Below are 22,593 nucleotides of genomic sequence, written 5' to 3'. Positions count from 1 at the left end.
CATGCGCAAACACACACACACACACACACACACACACACACACACACACGCACACACACACACGCACATGCGCTCACACACACACACACGTTTTCTTTAAAAGAAAAAAAAAAATGTTAAAAAAAAGTTTAATCTAACTCTAATTCAAAAACCTGTAATTTATAACTTTGTATTAGTTAGAATATAAGTGCATGTCCTTTTTTATATCTTTCCTTGTACACCACTTTTATCATTTTAAAATATGTTACTGAAGAGCGGGGCCTCCTAGCACAGGTATATCTTTTACTTAAAAGGAGGTCTCTATTGTAAGATTCAATGTAAAGTTGTACAAGTTACTGCAATAAAACATTTTTATTTTATTTATTTATTTTATTTCCTTGGCTTCATCTTGGCAATCTGTTTCCAAGCTGGTACCGAAACTAACGTGGCCATAATACCTCCGGCCTTGGGGATGATATTCGACTCCGCTTCTTATAGCCATTTCATCAAATATAATAGTAGCGTAAAGTTTTTGTTTTGATTCTGTCGCTTTGATTTTAATGGCATCAATCGCCTCTTTCGTAAACCCTGGTTGACCATAAACCGACTGATAGCAATTTCTGAGCGTGCTCGTGGCTGGTAAACATGTACTAAATGTTTTTCTTACAAAATTATATGCCTTTGGCGAATAGAAATGCAGTGTCGAAAGGAACGCTCGTAATTCTGGAGAGTATTTAAAATTTTGGTATTATATCTTGTTTTAGATTTAAGTATTTGACGTTTAACTAGTTCTCGATTTTGTACACCTATGCAGGATAAAATATTTTCATTTTCTTCGGTTATATAAGATATTTTAGACTATGCATTTTTGCTCAAGGCCGAGCTCATAAAGAGGCTGTCAGCTTCGCGCGAGGAGAAGGTGAAGCAGCTCCTCATGCACGAGGAGCTCGGCGACCGGAAGCCGTCGCAATTTTACCGGCACCTCCTCAACCTCGCTGGTCCAGGTGTTCCGGAGGAGTTCCTGCGGACAATCTGGACGAGCCGTCTGCCAGCAGGTACGCAGACCATAGTGGCGTCGCAGTCCAAGCTGGACTTGGCCGAGCTGGCCGAGTTAGCAGACCGCATCCACGTCATCGCCGGTCCCGCGCAGGTGGCATCAACTGCTGCCGTCGCCACCGCACCGTCGTCGTCCACCAGCGGTCTGAACGCCGAGATCGCCGCGCAAAACCGACAGATGCAGGCAATGGCGCTCAAAATCGAGTGTTTGTCCCGGCAGAAGCCGTTCCCGTAGTCGCTCACGTCACCGGTCCAGCTCTAGAAGATCACAGTGCTGGTACCACCAGCGGTTCGGCGATAACGCAAAGAAGTGTGTAAAACCGTGCGACTACACAACGTCGGGAAATGTGAGGGGCAATCTGTGATGGCGGCCGATGATTGTCCGAGCGCTGGTCGCCTGTTCGTCACCGACCAAAGGTCTAAGATGCAGTTTTTGGTCGACACAGGTAGCGACCTCTGTGTCTACCCCCGGTCGGCGATTACGCGACGAGTGGAAAAAACAACCTACGAGCTACGGGCAGCGAACGGCTCGGCTATAAACACTTATGGTTTTGTGCAGTTAAATCTTAACTTAGGGTTGCGCCGCGACTTCGCCTGGCGATTTATTATAGCGGACGTTACAAGGGCGATAATAGGTGTAGATTTTTTATCTTTTTACAATCTAGTTGTTGATTGCAGGAACCAAAGCCTTATCGACAACCATACTACGCTCTCCACCCCGGCGTCGCCTGTCCGTCGATCGGTATCCTGGAACTTGATGAGAAACAACTGACGAAAGAAGCTATGACTTACGGCATGGCGACGTCATGGACCTTCATCCCTCCCGCCAGTCCACACTGGGGAGGGGCATGGGAGAGACTAATACGAAACATAAAGAAATCTCTAAACATTGTCCTTAAAGAACAGGCGCCTCGAGAAGAGACGTTACAGACGCTGATGATCGAGGTGGAACAAACTTTAAACAGCCGTCCACTGACCCACGTGACGGTCGAGCACAACACTCAAGAGTCACTTACCCCAAACCATTTCCTTTTGGGAACATCATCGACTTCACCAGTTCTTGGTACGTTCGATGGCACTGACACGTACCTGAGGAAGCAGTGGCGCATCTCCCAGAAGCTGGCTGACATGTTCTGGAAGCGTTGGGTCCGCGAAGTCCTGCCACACATGCGACCCAGAAAGAAATGGCCCGGGGAGCAGAGATCATTGAAGGTGGGGGACCTAGTACTCATAGTCGATCCGAATTCGCCCAGGAACGTATGGCCGAGAGGCATCGTTCAAGGAGTGATGCCAGGCAAGGACGGTCGAGTCAGAGTAGTTGACGTGAAAACAAAGACCGGTGTGCTGCGGCGGACCGCGGCACGCATCGCGCATGTACCACTAGGGGATGAGTGCTGTGCCAGCACTGGGGAGGGGAATGTTAGTGACACGTATACCTCTCTTATGTAACTATTTGATTTTTATTATTTGTTTTTAAAATACGTAAAATATTGTCGCTGTTATGTACCTATTTTGATTATGATTATTTGTTATTTGAAATAAATAGTCAGTTTGCGCGCGAGCGGGAGTAGCGGTCGTCTTACAGGAGAAGTGCGGTGCGTGGGGGGGCGTCGTACGCGCCGCGCTCGGTGCCCGATCGGCCGGGCAGTCAGTTTTTTGTTACGCTCGCGACACGACGGCTACTCTCGCTCCGCTCACGCTGCTAAAGATTACTTGCTGGCCTTTTACTAACCATCCAACGCTAACAATGTCGAAGCATTCATCACCTCATTTTCCGAATAATTAAGCCTTGATCAGTCCCAGAGAGCTAGGCTTGACTGAAGAACTATTAGAGGATCTGAGTCCAACGATGACTGGGCAGAGGGAATTATCAGCTGCAGAGGCGTCAATACCCTCATCTAGTTATCTGGATCCCCCCTCAATAATACGGGTGTCAACCATAGAAGCTCCTGCACAGACTCAGAAACCTTCAGAATCTCAACCTAATGCTCAATCTCGCGCCTGCTCACTGTTGGGATGCCAGTCGGGTCAGATGATGTCAACCTTGATAAGTTTATTGGAGACAAATCCCGATCCGCAGCACGAATACATCCTAATAGAGCTGCAAAAGATGTCCCAACTTAACAAGCAAGATCCAACCAAGCTTCTCAATACTTATACTTCTCTAACTAAGTTTATTGGGGAAGCCTGGATCGAGATCAAACCGTCCATAATTGCCTCGGCAAAGGAGGGATACAATGCACTTCTCGCCACCATGATTGGTATCAATAATTTAAACAGGTACCTACATACCAAACATTCCATCAAAACAACATCCGAGATGGGACAGCTTCTTGATACTTTGATGGTACGGATAAAACAGCAAGATAAACAGGCTAAATTAGCAAAAGAGTATCAAGAGGACTTGGCCAAGCGTTTCAATCACCTATCAAACACAGTAAGTAAGCTGAATGAAACCTGTGAAATGAAATTGCTAGAGCATTCCAAACCTAGAGGAGGCAGAGTTGAGTTTCAAACTACATCTCCAACTACATCATCCTCTGGACGACAACAACAAGCCATAGCTCAGCAATTGACATTAACACCCTCTTCTCATTACATAAGCTCCCTGGCTGTCGTCAGTTTTGATGAGAACGGAAATATGACTATGTCAATCACAAACTCGAATGGAGCAGGCCTTAATGAGATTAATAATCTTAACATCCCCACGTCAGTGAAAGTTACTTTGCTCAATCGAGATCTCCATATACTATCAAAATTCTTCAGAAAGAACCCCTGCTTCACTGAGGTATTCAATCAATTTGGTCAATCAGACAAGTCATTGAAGAAAAGACACCTAGATGGTCTTCTAGCTGTAGTGCCTGCCAAGAGCGGACAAACATCCGCAGTCCTCGTAAATCTTTTGAAGAAGATTTGTTTAAAAAAATCTTCAAAAGATTTACGAGGACTCGACAGAAAAGACGAACTGAAGACAGTCGTGATAAAAATCCAGATGAACTTTTATATTCGACCGAATGCGCCCTCAAGTCTGCAGGAAAAAGTGATGTGGCTAGTATAATGAAATATTTACTGGAAAATCCTCAAAGCCTCCAAGGTCTTAAATATGGTTCAAACTGGACAGCACTTCGGCCCATGAAGTCTCTCCACAGAAAGCCCTCGCTCTCTACATCACCATGCGTTTATCTAAGTGGCGTTATATTACTTTAAGAGATTTCAGTTTGAAAGAAGGGCTTACGAAATACCCAAGTTATTATATGTTGTTGAAGGAGAAGAAAAAATTCTACCCAGTAAAAAAGAAGATATAACTGTAACCGAAAATTCTACGAAAATACGACTGCAGTCATTCCTTGATATTACAGTTCAAAGACTGATGGAATCGCTTAATTGTAGTTTTAATAGTGGTGAGCAACTCATGTTGCATAGCAAGTGGGGTTTTGACGGAGCTTCTAGCCAGAGCATATACCAACAAAGAACCACAACAAGTGAGCAAGATTTGTCAACCATATTTATGGCAAGCCTTGTGCCTTTAAAACTGACAAATATTTCAAGTGGAGATGTCGTATGGCAGAACGATCGGCCGTCGTCCACCGAATACTGCCGTCCAATTTCTTTTAAATTTATGAAAGAGACAGAAGCGAACGTGGAAAATGAAATGGCTGCGTTTGAATCCGAAATTGCAAACCTAAACTCAACAGACTGCGGTAATTCCATTGTCACGCATAGCTTGATGTTGACGATGATTGATGGTAAAGTGCACTCTTACATATCAGAAACATCGGCTGCCGTGTGTGATTTGTGCAAAGCTCGTGCGACCGAGATGAATAATCTTAAAGAAGTAAGAGGTAAAGTAGTGAACGAGGACCTATACAAATACGGTTTAAGTTCGTTGCATGCTTGGATTCGGTCCAGGGGGGGGACACAACCTATAAAGTGACATTTCTGAAAGATGGTAGCGCTATCTGTTATCGGGCCCCGAAATGAAAACTAGTTACTAGTACTAAAAAAAATGTTAGATGTCGCTACGTTCCCCGTGTTAATATTTCTTTAAATATGTTTAGTATTCTAAGGGTTTGTTTCACAATCAATATGTAAAGCTTTGAGTAGTTACTTAACGAGTTAACTACTTCGAGGTTAAATCCTTTCGTTAACTTTTTTTGCGTTTCACAATCATCCAATCGGTAAATTAAAGTAAAGAGTAACTAATTAATACTTACTCAAGTGTGTGCTGGCAACCTTAGAGTTTAACGTTTCGTTTCAAGGCGCGCATAATTTAAGTGATTTTTTTAAAGTGTAATAAACACAGAATAATCATTAGAAATATTTTTAGTTTAATTATCAAGTATATTAAGGTGTATTGATGTAAAAAAATAGTACATTGTAATGTAATGTGACTCATTTCACATTTTTGACGATGTTTTTAAAATCAATGTTTCTGTAAGAACGGAACGCAACGAATTGTCAGTGTCAGTTTTAATGGTCAAGGCTAGCTGGCGTTTCATGGTGATTTTGTTTGGAATCGTACCGAAAATTTGTTAAAATGGCTTTAAAACGGGAAAGAGGTAGTAATTTTACGCGCGTAGAAAGTGACACGTTAATTCAACTTGTACTTAAATATAAAAACGTACTGGAAAACAAAAAAAGCGATGCCGCTACATGGGCGGAAAAAGAACAATGTTGGCAGAAAATAGAAACAAGTTTTAACAGTATAAGTAGTGTTCGATTTCGTAGTGTAAAAGCACTAAAAATCAAATACGACGGAATAAAGAGGGATACGAGAAAGAAATCCGCGGCGATCCGGGCAGAAACGTATCGTACGGGAGGCGGTCCAAGTACCGCTCCAATGTTGACACCGAGCGAAGAAAAAGTAAAGGAGATGATTTTACTTTCAGTGGTTGGAATGGACAGTGTATTTGACTCTGACAAAATAACAGAAACAGGTAAAAATACTTTTTACCCATATCAAACACAAGTAAACTCATACCTATATATAACCAGGGGGGTGATTTTCTAACCCCAACATCTATCTCGATTGCTTTCAATTTGACTGGCATTGCTTGTTGTCTACAGCATGCTTACAAAATTGCTTTAGCAAATGAGCAGTGGTAGTCAAATTGAAAGTGATTGTGATAGATAGTAGGGTTAGAAAATACCCTCTCAGGCTACATTCAACATAGCTTGACTGTTTACCTAACCTACTGATCTTAAAATTGGAAATTACTATTTTTATTTACAGAATCTCCTCAACTGATGACCAACCCAAATATAATTGATGAAAATTCTAGAAATTTCACTGAGTTTCACCAATCTGAACCTGTAGTTTTTGAAACTATTGAAATGCCTGATGAAACGCTTCTGATACATGAAGAACCAATATCAAATGCTTCATGTGAGTGTTTTCTATTTCTATTACCTACCATTATTATTCCTTGTTTCATTATTACATAAATTTAAAAATATTTTTTTGGATTCAGGTGAGAATGAGCAAAAAATAAGAAAGTTGAGCAAAAACAACTCTGATGATGCCGATGTTGAATCTGCCACAAAATGGTCACAATGGAAACCATCATCTTTACGTGCAAAGAAACATCCTGCTTTGTGTGAGTTTTTTGTATTTTTTTTTATATATTGTAGCCAAATATAGGTTGTTTCTATATGTGAGTGGTCGACAGCATGCTCTAAATATATTTATTTACTACTTGTTCCAGGTAAACAGAAACCCAAGAGACCTTTTGAAAGGGTGGCAGAAAGCAAACTGGAAATTGCAGGCATCCAAAAACAAATTCTTGAAGAAGAATTAGAGAATAAACGGAAACAGTGGTTATTTGAAGAAGAAGAACGACAGCACAAACAAACAATGTGGGCCTTAGAGAGGCAATTGTTACAAAATAAAATAGATAAAATTGTGTAAACATTTTATTTCCAATAAATTTTTGTACATAGCTATTCATCGTATTAGTGAAGCAAAATAGTCATTTATTAAGTTGCTGCGTACACTACTATCCTCTGTATTCTGTGTGCTGCTGTGATATTCCTCCCCGTTGTCAGACTCTTCTGGCCAGTTTTCTTCAAATTGTTGATCTCCCATATCAATAGCAATGTTGTGTAATACTGCACATGCCACAATCACAGCCTGAACTCGTGATACATGCAATATTATTTTTTTGGTTAGAACAGGGAACCGATTTTTCCAAACACCAAATGTTCTTTCTACCACATTCCTGGTTCTTATCTGGGATTCATTGTACAGTTGCTCTGCAGGTGTTCTTGGATTTGAGAGGGGCGTTAGAAGATATGAATTGTTTTCGTATCCATTATCACCGAGAACTACACAAGGACCAAATTCTCTGTTCATCAATTGTTGCTTTATAAATGAATTATTGAATATAGTTTGATCATGGGTTGCTCCGGGCCATCTAGCCACAATGTCAATTATTTTCAATTTTGCAGTTACCAGAGCTTGAACATTAAAAGAAAAAAATGACTTTCTGTTTCTAAAATTTTCTGCATTTTCTCCACCTAAAAATAAAAATATATATATTAAATTACATTAATTTGAATCTGTACTTATTTAATATGAACTTTTGGAGTCTGATAGGTATGACCAAAACAGAACAGATTTTAATTTGGTAGGTAGGTACACAGTAATTTGAACTATTACGAAATACAAAAATTGATTCTTACCTGGAGATTTGATAGGTATGTGTGTACAATCAATAGCGGCTATTACTTTGGGAAATCTTGCGATATCATAAAACTCTTCCTGCAGGTGATTCGTATTTGTAGGAAATTTTATAAATTGTAATCGTAATTGCGCAATCGCATGTGAAACTAACTTAACAATGCGACTAGCAGAAGCCTTGCTTACACCAGTGAAGTCACCTACTACGGTAAGGAAACTTCCTGTTGCATAATATCTCAATGTTAATAAAAGACGATCCATAGGCGTAACTGCATAATTCCTGGAACAAGGACACAATACATTAGACGAGGTAGGTGCATAACACAGGCAAAGCACTGAAGTTACATAGATACCTAGATGTATGATAGATAAAAACTTACCTCGACGTAGGAGCAGTTATTGTGTCCTGTATTAGAGAAAAAACATAAGTCACAGCTACTTTAGAGAGTCGAAATCTCATCTTGAAGTCAGTATCGTCATATTTTTCCATATTATTCGAACGATTTCGAAATATTGGTTCCCTACGCGGTCCCGTCACTCGATCAAAAAATTCATCGAATTCCTCTTCAATAATATCAAAAATATCCATTTTAAAACGAAAACAAATTGATAGGCACTTTAATTAAATGCGGATTTCGAACCGCATTTATTTGAGGTTATAACATTTGTCAAATTTACTTATCCAGTAAACGGCTACTTGGCAGTCCATCCGATGATTAATTTACTGATCAGATAAAGTGGTGATTAACCTTACTGTTGGATTGTGAAACGCAATTAAGTAGTTTACTGAGCAGTTATGTTCGAAGTAGCTTACTTAGAACTTTACTTCGCGATTGTGAAACAGGCCCTAAGTGTTTTTATTAAATCATTCTATTTAATAAATTCACAATTCACATTCCTAATCAATTAAATAAATAAATTATAAATTACACGGAAAATAAACTGTTTTTAATTTGTAACATTGTGTACAGTAATAAACATGCCAGTTGCCACACTACTTGACACTTTTAATTTTTCAAAATGGTGCCTACTTCTTGCGAGTGCGCATGTTTGTAGTTCTCTCCATTTTATTTTTTTTTTCGGCGTGAAAGTCCCTCCTGTAAGTGTGTCGAGTCGAGCCCTCTGCTCCTCCGCCTTACTGTCGAGAGTTCACTTCGAAAAAATTGTTCGTGCATTTATTTTTACGTGATAGAGACACTTGTGCTGTGTTAGTTTGTTATTAATAACAACTATAAAATGCCTAGGCTTTGCGCATTTGGTTGTCGGCCCAGTGGTAAGTAATATTTTTCCTCTTATTGTGCAGTAGTGGTTAATTATCTTAGTATTATGATTAGCAGAAAACGGCAAGTCGGTCAACCACACTGACTTACCATTACACACCGACGCGATAAGTTTAGCTAGCTTTCTTAATTTTCTGTTTAGATTTTTCCACTGTTTATTCAAGACTTTAAGTAACATTTCTATGTCCTACTATCCTACTGCTTCATAACAGCCTCAAAAAATACCATGTGCGAGTTGCTGATTTCTGCACAATACATGTAGAGTTTACATGTATTGCATGCGTTCAATCTAAAAACCCTTTGAGCGTTGCTGGCTGCCTTTGTATCCAAATATAATAAATATCCACATTTTATTTCATTTCTTTCAGAGGTTCCAATGCATCGGTTTCCAGATGCTGTCAAATTTCCGGAAAAATTTAAAACTTGGGTCAGTCTGGTTGGTGGCAAAATCGAGACATCTACTGATTTGGAATACTACAAGAAAATGCGAATTTGTGACATACACTTCATTGACAGTCACAGAAACCGAAATAAACGTTTGAGTGCATTAGCAGTTCCAATGCTTCATTTACCTAGTAAGTTCTTATTAACACATTCTCATAAATTTATAGTGATTCAGGGATGAATTCGTTTAAATCAAACTTTGCTATGGTAATTTTTTGTTACTGATCATCAAACTTATATTTTGTAATGTTTTAATATTTTGTAGGTAAATAATTATTACACAAGTACACTATGCTGCATTTCCACTCATAGGCCACCTTGGTCAAACTGAGACCTCCTTGGTCTGAGTCAGCAAATGCTAATTTTTTTACCTTTTCGCATCCCTAATTCTATAAATTCACAGGACAATTGCAAACTCCAGAAACCTTGGAACAAGACTCAACCTCTGAACAACCATTACAGTCTACAATAATACAGCCTGATATTACAGGTGAAATTTTTGATTTTTGTTTTTATTTCTTACTAGTATGGTGTTTCTTGTTTTCCAAATTCAAATAAATGTTAGAGAATTTCAATACCAGGCATTGAATTCTCCTACTATTATAAAGTAATCCTACTACTATTATAAAGGCGAAAGTTTGTATGGATGTATGGATGTTTGTTACTCTTTCACATAAAAACTACTGAATGGATTTGAATGAAACTTTACCACAATACAGCTTATACATCAGAATAACACATAGGCTGTCTTTTAACCCGATTTTTGGAATAGTTCCCGAGAGAAAATTTAAAAGGTGTGTAAAAGCTATAAGATCACTAAGGGGATTGTTTCCATGGAAATGGGGACCACCGAACGCTGTAAACTGAAGTCCACGCAGACGGAGTCGCGGGCAACAGCTAGTGTAGAATAAAATTCTTTTTTTATACATTTGCAGATCAATTTGGAAGCCAAATTATCTTGGAAACAACATCGATGCAATACCTTCAACACTCCTCATCTCAATCTGTCATTGCAGGTAAAAATTATGCATCTATAATTATTATTATACATATTCATACTTATTATTATTCAGTGGGATTCTTATCTTGTAACTATTCTTTGATGTGTTGTTATAATAATTATAACTTTTAAATTTCAGGTTCATCTAAAACCATTGCATCTTCAAACCGTGTGACACTAGAGCATAATTATAGTGCAATCACCAGGCCTAAAAGAACAGCTGGAAAAGGTATTAGTTTTATTATTGTCTAGGTGCTTGTGGTGCATTAATACAATAGTGGTTGTTATAATCAATAAGTTTAGGCTGCTTTTGATCTGTGTGCATCAGATTTCATTTTAAGCATCTTCATACTTAGCAAGTTAAGCAATTCACGTATTAATTGAAGCTACCAATCCATATGGCTAGCTAGGTCTAAGCTCACAGCGCTAACAGCTCACTTTGTAATACAAAATGAGCTGTTAGCGCTTTACGTATAAAGTTTGTATGAAAAGTGCAGTGGCGGTCATACTGGTCATGACTGCAAAGTCATGTAAATTTTGTAGTAAATTTTCTAATCTTAGGAGGATTTTGGTTCCCCAAAATCCTCCTAAGATTAGAAAATGAACCCAATCTTTGGCTCCAACCACTCATGGAAAATAGCCTTGTGGACATCCATTTCTTGGGGTTTTTTTTTCTTATTTATTATTTCATTAGAACTGCGCTAAGTACTGATTTGCCATTCTAAATAAATCTTAAAGTTTTCAAAGAGACCACTTTTTTAATTTTTTTTCATTAATCTATGTTTGCGATTGCCACTTATCGAACTCTTTGAATGTCCCATATTAGAACACCTTTATGTTACATTTAGTAAAACAAACATAATTCTTCCACAGATGTAATGGGTCCACTTTGCTCGAAAATTAGGAATCTCCGGACGCAAATATCACGTTTGCGAAAGAAAGGACAGTCCTTCATGACCAGGTTAAAAAATGCTGAGGACCTCTCCAATGCAGCTCTGTTTCAGCATTTCGCCAAAAACTTAAAAAGACCGGCTCAATTATTTTTGAGTATGCAAATGCAGGCGTCAAAAAAAGCAAAAGGTCGACGTTTCACGACCGAAGAGAAGGTGCTCTCACTATCTCTGTATAAAAAAAGCCCCAAGTGCTATGGTCTCCTAAATAAATTTTTTACGCTGCCGTCAACCAAAGCAATGAAGCGATTATTAAGCACAATAAAAATATACCCAGGCATAAATCCCGTGGTTTTCGAAAGGATAAAAAAAACAGTGCTTGGGAAAGATGTAGGTGATCGTTTGTGCAGTCTGATGTTTGATGAAATGTCTTTGACACCACAGATTAATTATAACGCCCAGAAGGACAGTTTTGATGGATTTGCAAACAATAAAAATAATAAATTTGCAAACCACGCTTTGGTATTTATGGTAAAAGGTGTCAAAATAAATTTCAAGCAACCTATCGCCTACTATTTCACGGCCGGGCTGAACAAAATTGAATTAAAAAATCTAATAATAGAAGTAGTGAAATATGCTCAAGACTCTGGCCTGGTGATATTGAACACAGTTTGCGACCAAAGCACTGTCAATGTTGGCGCTATAACAGAGCTCATAAACGACACCAAGGGCAAGTATTTGCGACGTGGCAAGGAATGGCGTCATGACGAGATAGACATTAATGGAAAAAAAATTATCCCATTATTTGATGTACCCCACTTGATAAAGGGCATTCGAAACAATTTGATTACAAAAGATTTGGTATATGAATACAATAAGATAGAAAAGGTGGTGAAATGGGAGTACTACCAAAAAGTATATGCTGCTGACAAGTCATATGGTGAACTACGACTATTGAATAAAATTACGGAAGATCACATAAACCCAGAGAAAATAAAAAAAATGAGAGTGAAATCAGCAACGCAATTGTTCAGCCATAGCGTTGCTGTGGCTGCTGAACATTTACCTGCCAGGGGAGATCTTCCTAAAGTATGCAAAGAATTAATTGACATAACTTTACTAATTGACAATCTATTTGACAGTTTAAATGTTAGTAAATTTCATGTACCAAATGGAAAAATATATAAAGGACCTGTTAGAAGGAACTCTCCTCATCATGAGTTGTGGAGAAATGCTAAAGTAATACTGAAAACAATAAAATTTAGGTACAATAAAAAAATTGGAAACAAATTTCGATTGGTCGAAACGGTGATACCATCTATAACAAATTTAATTAAAACAATTGAAGGTATGTAAGTCATTTGGAAAATCGTATCCCAAAAATATGGTTTTGATGCACTTTTGACAAGAAATTTTAATCAGGATCCAGTAGAAAATTTCTTTGCGAATATCAGAAGCTATGGGGCGAGGAATAATTCTCCAAATTCTGTGGCATTCGAGGGAGCATTTAAAGCATTATTGTTAAATAATTATAACTCGCCCCATTCAGGTAGAGCAAACTGTGAAGAAGATTCAAATAAGTGTCTTCAAACTCTAGAATTCTTCTTCACAGATAAAAATACAGAACCTGATGCTTCTGATACTCCCATTGAAGAAGTGATACTATGTAATGAAGAAGTATTTAATGTGAATAGGGAAACTGATGATGCAGGTCAAAGGAATTATGTATGTGGCTGGGTCCTGACAAAATGTCTAAAAAATATTGTAAAGACTTGTCAAACTTGTAAAAAAAACCTTATCGACAGGGATGATCAAAATAACAAAAATTTCTACATAAAAGCCAAAGAATATTGTAACAAGAAATGGCTCTGTTACCCGAGTGAACAATTAGAAAAATACTTCCATGCCATTCAAAACACAACCACCGCGTTTTTAAAAAGAAATGTACCTAAAAAATATATAAAGAAAAACATAATATCTATTGTAAATACGATGGTTGATCCTCCATTTGACTGCACCAGACATAAAGAAAAAATTAACCAATATTTTATTAATTTAACCATTAATATTATTATATATAGCTGGTGCAGGTCGATCAATCGAATTTTGTCTGGAAAACTGACGTATATTGGAGAAGATGAAACCAAACTTGCTGCTCAAAATTATTATAATAAAATGAAAAATTATAAAAATAAAAAATGATAATTCCTAGCTTTATTTTTTATTTTACACCTTATCACTTCTATATTACTATACATAAAGGTCATTGAAGCCATACTATAGTAGGCATACCTATGTAGGTGCAGGTTTATCTATAAATGTATAGATTAGTTTGGGGCCAAAATCCAGGTGGCGCTCGTGTTCAAACAGGTTGACTATAAAGTGCCTCAAGAGGGCTCTCTTTACCATACTGTATTACTATACTCTTTGATTCGGTCCATGGAATGCTTATTGCACATTGCCTATAGACTGGACATAAAGTCATGGCAAGCAAAAGGTGACGACATGAAGCAAAAAGTGAAGGAAAGGAAAAAACTGATTCAGGAAAATTTTCGGAGAGAAACAGGGTTTTTATTGGATGTAATCAAACAGGGTAGTGGTAACACAAATACTGGCAATACTGCTAGACGGTTTTTTACCAATCCCGAAACGACTGCACCTATTACAGGATTAGACGTCAGTTTAATTCGAAGAATTGCTGTGATACTGCAGTGCATTTCATCAGGAGAGAAGATAGATCAAGCAAAATTCAAGTTGTACTGTGACGAGACAGTAGATATGTATGTGGATCTCTATGCGTGGTACTATATGCCTTCCAGCCTTCATTAATTACTAGTACATGGGCCTCAGATAGTAGACCACCTGTCTGTTCTGCCTATAGGCTTCATGTCTGAAGAAGCATCGGAAGCGAGAAATAAAGACTTTCGCAAATATAGAGAAAACCATACGCGGAAACATAGTAGCATCGCGACTAATGAAGATATCCTCAACAACTTGCTATTATCTTCGGATCCTCTTCTCACTAGCATACGGCCGAAAAGGAAAAATACAAAAAGAAAGTCTTCATTTAAAGAACTCAGCGATTTACTCATAAATGATAACACGCCTGATTTTAAATTCATTGATACCGATGTTGCAGAAGCAGATTCTGACTTTAGCAGCGATGATGACGATGACGATCGTAGTGATCACGATGTTGATGAAGAAGAGGATGTTCATTAGTTAATGTTTTTGAACGCATCTCATCATATTATTGATGTAAATGTCTAATGCGGTATCTAGGCTTGTCATTAAGTGCAACGTGTTAATGATCTCACAGGTGCAAATCACAGGCCGGCTTATTAGCATGAACTAATTGATGCTATTGTTTGCTAATTACCTGTGTGCTTACCGACAATAACCCGTTTTTATTGCTACTTTCTATTATTATTGATGTTTCCGTCCAATTCGATACCTTGGTTGTTATTGTCAAAATTATTACTGACAGCTATTATTAATGCGCGCATTTTATATGAACAGCTACTTTCATACCTTATCTTCTCTTCCCATTTCCATAATCTACTTACATCAACTAGTATCAGGTCATATTACGTCAAACACTCGTATTAGGGCTCAATTTTTATTTTTATACTAGCTGTTGCCCGCGACTTCGTCCCCGTGGGTAGAAGATATAAGTTATGTGATGATGATTTTGAATTAAACAGCACTTTTATGATGAAACAAGTTATATATTTTATCAACGTGTACAGCCAGTTACAGTATGAACGAAGCAGTGAGCGAAAGTTATACAAAAACACAGTAATGCCAACATTGACAACTGAATGACATTTCATTCTTTTCATATTAGCCAACTTAAATATTATGCATATAAACATTGCCATACTAATAACACCCCTTCTCAATGTTTATCGATTTTGAACAGAAATTAATCTAAATTATAACAACATAATATAACTGAAAACATTACCAGTTAAACAACTCTACCTTCGCTTACAATTTTACATTACACTGTGTTAAAAGCTTAATTAATAACTCCTTACTTAGTGACTTTGTTAGCATGTCTGCCAATTGTTCACAAGTACTTATGTACTGAATATCAATTTTATTATTTTGAATTAAATCTTTGATAAAGTGATATCTAATATCAATATGTTTAAGACGTTTGACTGAGTCTGTACTTGCATTTAGAATAGCTGACTGATTGTCACAATACAACTTAACTGGGCTATCATTTTGAAAATCAAACTCATTTAATAAATTAACAAGAAGGCATGCTTCACTTGCTGCCATACTCATAGAAACATTTTCAGCTTCAGTAGAAGACAAGCTTACAGAAGATTGCTTCTTTGAACACCACATAATTAAACAATTTGCAAAAGTGAACAAATAGCCAGATGTGGACTTTCTGTCCCTCTGGTCACCTCCCCAATCAGCATCACAGTAGCCTTGCAATGCACTATCATTACATTTATAAACAATTTTATAATCTAGAGTATGCTTCACATAGCGCAATACTCTCTTAAGTGCACTAAGTAATGCACTATTCGCACATTTTTGATACCTACTTAGTAATGAAACTGCAAAACACAGATCAGGCCTAGTGCCTGAGACAGCATACATGAGGCATCCAATAATTTGCCTACAGATTCCTTCAATGTCCTTATCACAATTATTATTATTTATATCAAATATTTTAGTATTAAAGTTTATATCCAAGGGTGTCAACATGGGTTTGCAATTTTCCATATGAAATTTTTTTAGTACATTTTCTAAATAATTCCTTTGTGATAATGTAGTTATACCTTTTTCTAAATCTTGTTTTACATTTATTCCTAAAAAATCTGAAATTAACCCTAAATCTTTTATTTTAAATTCTTTGTTTAATATTGTTTTTAGGTTAGTGACCTCATTGTTATTAGTTCCTAAAATTAGCAAATCATCGACATATATTAATACAAATGTTTTATCTTTACCACTATACTTTTTATACAAGCATGGATCACATTTAGATCTTATAAAGCCTTCTCGGGTTAATACAGAATTAACTTTAATATTCCATGATTTAGGAGAACTTTTCAATCCGTACAATGACTTATTTAACTTTACAATATTATTATCTCCTGAGTAGGCCCCTTCTGGTAACCTTACATATACATTTTTTTTAATATCACCATATAGAAAAGCTCCCGTGACATCCATTTGGTATATAGGCAAGTTATATTTTGTTGCAATTATTACACATAACCTAAAAGTTGTTAACTTAGCAACTGGGACATAAATGTCACTTAAGTTTATTATATCTTGTTGCTCAAACCCCCTAGCAACAAGCCTAGCCTTATACTTTTTGACATTATTTACATTTTTTATTTTAAAGACCCATTTGCTACTTATAGGCTTTACACTTACAGGTAATTCACAAAATTCCCATGTGTTATTGTCACTTAGAGTCTCAAGTTCCCTAGCAATAGCTGCACTCCACTTACCGGCATCACTCCGGCTCATGGCATCACCATATGTGATGGGATCACACTCACCTTGGTCCAGCTGCACAGGATTACACTTGTAGAACACTGTTTGTTTACGCTCACGCGTAGACCTTTCCCTTTTTATGGGTGAAAAAATTTCTTCTAATTGTTGTTCTTCTTCACTGCACGGCAAGTAGTCGCTGTCATTTTCCGAGTTATCTTCTAATATACTACTTGTGTGGGTTGTCTCGTTGTGGTCAAGGATTGGTATCTCACTAATATCTGTCTCGGGACTATTCTCTTGCACTGTCTCCTCTTCAAGGTTTAAGGACACTACAGTTTCCCCTTCACCTTTCTTTACTTGATGTTTTTCCTTCTCTTCTAGTTGTAAGAATACAATATCCCTTTTTGTTTAACCACATTCTTCTCAGGATAGTAGATACGGTAACCTTTCACATCCTCCTCATATCCGACCATCAATCCCTTCTCTCCTTTCGGATCCCACTTAAGTCTCTTTTCCTTTGGAATGTGTACATATACTTCTGTACCAAAGGCTTTTAACTCATGGATATTATATGTTTTCCCATACCTCAAATGGAGATCGCCCATCCTCATGGCTCTTCCCAGTCCTGTTCAACACGTACACTGCTGTATTTATAGCTTCGGCCCATAATTTCTTTGGTAAATTTCTCTCATGTATCATTGTCCTGGCCGCTTCCACCAATGTTCTATTTTCTCTCTCCGCCTTTCCATTTTGTTCTGGTGTGTATGGTACTGTGGTTTGGTGTGTTATTCCACGTCTTGTAAACATTTCCTTCACATACCTGTTCACAAACTCCAGGCCGTTATCACTTCTGAATGTCTTCACCTTGTTTCCGGTATTATTCTCAGCCTTATTTATAAAATCCTCAATTACATATTTGATCTTATCTTTTGTTTCCACAAAATACACACTTCTGAAGTTCGAGTAGTCATCTTTCAGCACAACGAAATACCTTGACCCACCAACTGACGGTTCCTCCATAGGACCGCAGGTATCAACATGAATTAATTCACATGTCCTGGTACTCTTGTCGCTTCTATTGAATGGCAATCTGTGTATTTTCCCAACCAAACAACTCTCACACACCGGGTTGGATGTTTGTCTAACCTCAATGTTGTTTTCCGCAAGATGTCTTTTACATAGGAGAAGTTTTGATGCGCCAATTTTTTGTGCCACTCGTTTAGATCGTTTCTGCAGTACTCGCAATTTCACCATTATTATTGAAGCGTAGATCCAAATAAAATGAATTTCCAATTCTTTCCGCAACCGCACAAATTTTGTTTGACTTGAAAAATTTGCATGAACTGTCATCTGTCACCATGACATAACCTTTGTCTGTGGCGCGATTTACCGAGAACAAGTTCGTTTTAAGTTCGGGGGCATACAATACGTTGTCTATCACTGTTTCAATCCATTCACTTCCGTTTGATACTTGCACTGCCATCTGTCCGTAATCAAGCGCATTTATCACTGCTCCATTTCCGATGATTACAGGCTTTGGCGAAGTATTTGAAAATGATTTAAATAATGCACGATCCCTGCACATGTGTTCGCTAGCACCAGAATCCACTAGCCACCTTGATTTTTGTAGTTGATGCGACAGATTTGACACGACAAAGGCGTTACGAATACTATTAGTTTTATTTTCACTAGACATTCTTTGTTTTCGAAAACGACACTGTGCTTTATAATGTCCGAACTTCCCGCAATAGAAACAGTTATTATTATTACTCATGTTCACTTCACTATTAGATTTTCTTTTTAGTCACGGGATCACTTCATGTGAAGAGACCCGGTCCTTTTTAAAGGCTTGCACGGGGACACAGGTCCAACATGTAGAGGCCTTGTTGAGAACTTTAATCTAAAATGTGATGGGGTATCTACCAGGGGCCATCCACCCCTGCTCTATTAAAGAACAAACATGGACGACCCAAGGTAGCTACAAAACTATTGCAAATTGTAATGTGTATATTAATAATAAGGGCTATTGGTATTTGTGCGGGACAGCGTGAACAGTTTAAGAGAAAAAGTGTAAACAATGAACAGTATTTGTGATTAGTGTTTTATTTACGATATATGATTAGGTTTAAGTGTAGTTTAAGTCAAATTAGAGTCTGATTAGATTATTGTTTGTTTAGTATACTCCGGCCTCCTATTGGAAAACATTCCAGTAACAGCGACCAATAGGAGAGCCGGAATTAATTAAAGTTATACGAAAATTGTGAATATTTTTAAGATAGGAATATTGTAAAAATTATATTTTTCTCATATTATAGGGTAAGTAATGATTCAGAAAATGTATAGTTAACATACTATTGTAATTCATTTTTTAAATAGAAAATAGCATTTTAAGTAAACGGCTCTCGGTGTGGTAAAGTATCGTCGTAGTTAACCTTAAGGAAAAAATCGCGCGCGGGCCCCGCCCCCGCTCTTATTGGTCGAAAAGCGAGTGATCTTATTGGTCGGCCAATTGGAGCGGCGGAATTTCGGGGCCCGAATTTGTATAAAATGCGGCCCACACCGAGAGTCGTCACATTCGGCGGCAACACAGCAAGAAGAGCGGACCAACAGGAAGAAATAGGAAGCCCTCGAAGACTTCAGCAACAGCGACGCCCCGGATACAACGAAGGAGCCCCGGGACATCAGCGAAGCCCTAAAGGACATCAACGGAGCCCTACGAAATAGTCGACGTAAACAAACTGCGTTTGTTTACGTTTTGTATCCTCTGTTTGAGCGTCAATAAATTGAGTTTGGTGTTTATACAAGGGCCTTCTCATTTTTCACCAATCCGGCACCCCCAATAGTTGTGCTCGCGCGGTGTCTCTTGCTGTAAAGTTGGAGCCCGTGCGACACATTTAATGGTCCTTCGAGCCGGATACGTGGAATTGAGTTGGCCTTTCGAACATCGAACTTAATTACAGATCGAGTTGTGAAGACCGAAGAATAGAAGACAGAAGCGCCATGCCCGTCACACGCTCCGAGGGAAAGGGCCGCAAGGTCGCAACACAACAGAAGCCATCATCCGAGGACACCGCTACGACCTCGGGGACCGGCAACAGCGCCGAGACTGCGATCGATTCTACAGCCACAGGGACTACCGCCACGGAAACTACAGAGTATACATCCGCCTCCGTGACGACAGCCACCACGCAGTCATCGGCAACCGCCGCGACCTCCGGCACCGCCGCCACCTCGGGCGCCACCGCGACCGCCGGCACCACCGCCGCGGCCGCAACAGCAACCAACGCGCCTACGGTCTCGAACTCCGCTGCTACCACGCTGCCCGCTCACGCCGTCAAGAAGACGAACATGAACCCCCCGCGGGGGGGGTAACCGCCGGTGTCAACAAAAACAGAACAGAAGCATCTACAGTCAAGCGGAACAGGAAGGATGCAACCGGCCCACATGAAACAGGTGGACCGACCACCCCGCGCGCCCCCAGCAAGAGGGGGGGAGGGGGGGGATCAACACACAGCAAGAAGGCGCAGCGGATAGCAAAGGCCAAAGAAGAACTCCTGCGCCTACAGGTCGAGCTCGCGGCGGCGAAGCTGGCCGCCTTGGAGACTGAAGACACAGAAGATGAAGATGAAGAAGGCGACGTCTCTATCACCGAGGTGAACGAGAAGGTGTCCAATTGGCTCGACACCAACAAGAACACAGCAGAGGAGGACGCGACGCCACAGCAGAAGACTCAGCAGCCCGCGCAGCCAGCACCGGCGGGAGGTCCAGCGGACTTCTCGCAGCTGGCTGAAGCAATAACGCTCGCGGTCAAGGCCGCTCAGCGACCGAAGTTCATTGAACTTCCGATCTTCAGCGGTGCACATCAAGAATGGCTGCCCTTCCGCGCGGCCTACTACGAGACGGCGTCGTCGTACTCTTCTATAGAAAACACGAACAGGCTTAGAAGAAACCTCAAAGGAAGAGCCAGGGAAGCCGTGGAGGGCCTGCTCATCACCAGCGCAGCTCCGGAAGAAGTTATAAAGACATTGGAGTCAAGATTCGGGCGACCAGAAGCAATAGCGATGGTGGAGATGGAGGCGCTCCGGGGACTCCCACGCCTCACGGAATCGCCACGAGATATATGCATCTTCTCAACGAAGGTCTCCAACATCGTCGCTACATTGAAGACTCTCAGCTGTTTGAACTACCTATATAACCCGGAGATATGCAAATCTCTGGTGGACAAGTTAACCCCAACACTCAAGTACAGGTATTTTGACTACGCCGCCAGTCAACAGAAAAGTGAACCCGATCTCGTCAAGATGGAAAGATTTCTCAGACGGGAAGCTGAACTCTGCGGTCCATATGCGCTACCTGAACAGGTAGCAGCGCCACCTACAGTTAGAAGACCGCAGAGAGTCAACAACGTGCAAAAGTATACACCGAAGTGTCCAGCATGCGACGAGACGGGACACAACTCGCAAGACTGTGCAGAGTTCAAGAAGAAGGACAACAGCGGAAGATGGGACCTAGCCAAGGCAAGGAAGTTGTGCTTTCGCTGTCTGCGTTACAGAAACAAAACCCATAGTTGCAAGCCCAAGCCCTGTGGGATAGATAACTGCAAGTATTTTCACAACAGGTTACTTCATTTTGATAGAAGCACAGAGAAGATTCCTACAGAAGAACAGGACAAAGAAGTAATCAACTCTGCGTGGACAGCAAAAAGAAAACAGTCTTACTTGAAGATCGTGCCGCTGAAGGTGAAGGGGCCCAAAGGAGTCGTGGACACCTTCGCTCTGCTGGACGACGGGTCGACAGTAACATTAATAGACGAAGAGGTCGCCAAGGAGATAGGTGCCACAGGACCCGTCGACCCCCTACGTATAGAAACTATCAATGAGTTGAAGACGTCAGAAGCTGCGTCAAGAAGAGTCACCTTCCGATTAAAGGGTATGAACGGTCACGAAGAGCGAGTCCAAGCCAGAACAGTTAAGAACCTGCAGGTCTCATCACAGAAGGTGTCCAGGGAAGTGGTTCAAGATTGCAAGCACCTGACGGACTTGATGGGACTCCTGACGTACGACCAAGCCAAGCCACGACTACTGATCGGACAGGACAACTGGCATCTTCTGGTGACCACAAGGATAAGAAGAGGCGATCATCACCAACCAGTGGCCTCCCTCACGCCGCTGGGTTGGGTCCTGCACGGAAGCCAAACCAGGACAATGAAGCACGCGATCGACTATGTATCGCATATCACAGAAGAATCACCAGAAGATGACCTAGAAGCCATGGTCAAGAAGTACTTCGAAATGGACTCTTTATACATCGTCCCGAAGAAGCCCACAACAGATCCAGAACAGCAAGCTCTCCGAGTCCTAGAGAAGACAACGAGAAGAATAGGAGAAGGAAGATACGAAACGGGCCTCTTATGGAAACAAGAAGACATCTCGTTTCCCAACAATTACTGCAACGCCGTGAAGAGGCTCGAAAATATAGAGAGAAAATTAGATCGCGACCCGAAGCTTAAACAGAAGTATAATGAACAGATGGAAGCACTCGTCGCCAAAGGCTACGCCGAACGTGCTCCTGCAGACAAGAACCCCAAGAAGACATGGTACCTACCACACTTCGCTGTCATCAATCCAATGAAGCCAGAGAAACTCAGAGTGGTACACGACGCCGCCGCCAAGACAAGAGGGGTGGCGCTCAACGACATGCTGCTGAAGGGACCTGACCTGATGCAGTCGCTGCCTGGAGTCGTCATGCGTTTCCGACAACATGAAATAGCAGTCACGGCGGACATTAAAGAAATGT

The 22,593-nt window shown here is 39.9% G+C and overlaps 3 protein-coding genes across 4 annotated transcripts in view; 2 read left to right on the top strand and 1 right to left on the bottom strand.

Moving 5' to 3' along the window:
- The window catches only part of LOC113499480 (DE-cadherin), a 519,450-nt gene that overhangs the window by 375,786 nt on the left and 121,071 nt on the right, over window positions 1-22,593 (top strand). The gene's annotated exons all lie outside the window — the stretch shown is intronic.
- On the top strand, window positions 5,401-6,976 carry LOC113499497 (fibrinogen silencer-binding protein-like). The gene is made up of 4 exons (XM_026880004.1): window positions 5,401-5,972; window positions 6,269-6,421; window positions 6,507-6,632; window positions 6,741-6,976. The coding sequence occupies exons 1-4, from the start codon at window positions 5,573-5,575 to the stop codon at window positions 6,941-6,943; spliced, it is 882 nt and encodes a 293-aa protein (XP_026735805.1). The 5' UTR covers window positions 5,401-5,572; the 3' UTR covers window positions 6,944-6,976.
- On the bottom strand, window positions 6,935-8,582 carry LOC113499494 (putative nuclease HARBI1). The gene is made up of 3 exons (XM_026879999.1): window positions 8,095-8,582; window positions 7,717-7,994; window positions 6,935-7,551 (listed from the first exon to the last, which is right to left on the bottom strand). The coding sequence occupies exons 1-3, from the start codon at window positions 8,301-8,303 to the stop codon at window positions 6,980-6,982; spliced, it is 1,059 nt and encodes a 352-aa protein (XP_026735800.1). The 5' UTR covers window positions 8,304-8,582; the 3' UTR covers window positions 6,935-6,979.

This window comes from Trichoplusia ni, chromosome 12 (genome assembly GCF_003590095.1).
Source record: "Trichoplusia ni isolate ovarian cell line Hi5 chromosome 12, tn1, whole genome shotgun sequence".
Classification (NCBI taxonomy): domain Eukaryota; kingdom Metazoa; phylum Arthropoda; class Insecta; order Lepidoptera; family Noctuidae; genus Trichoplusia; species Trichoplusia ni.
This window is presented reverse-complemented; position numbering and strand designations above follow the sequence as displayed.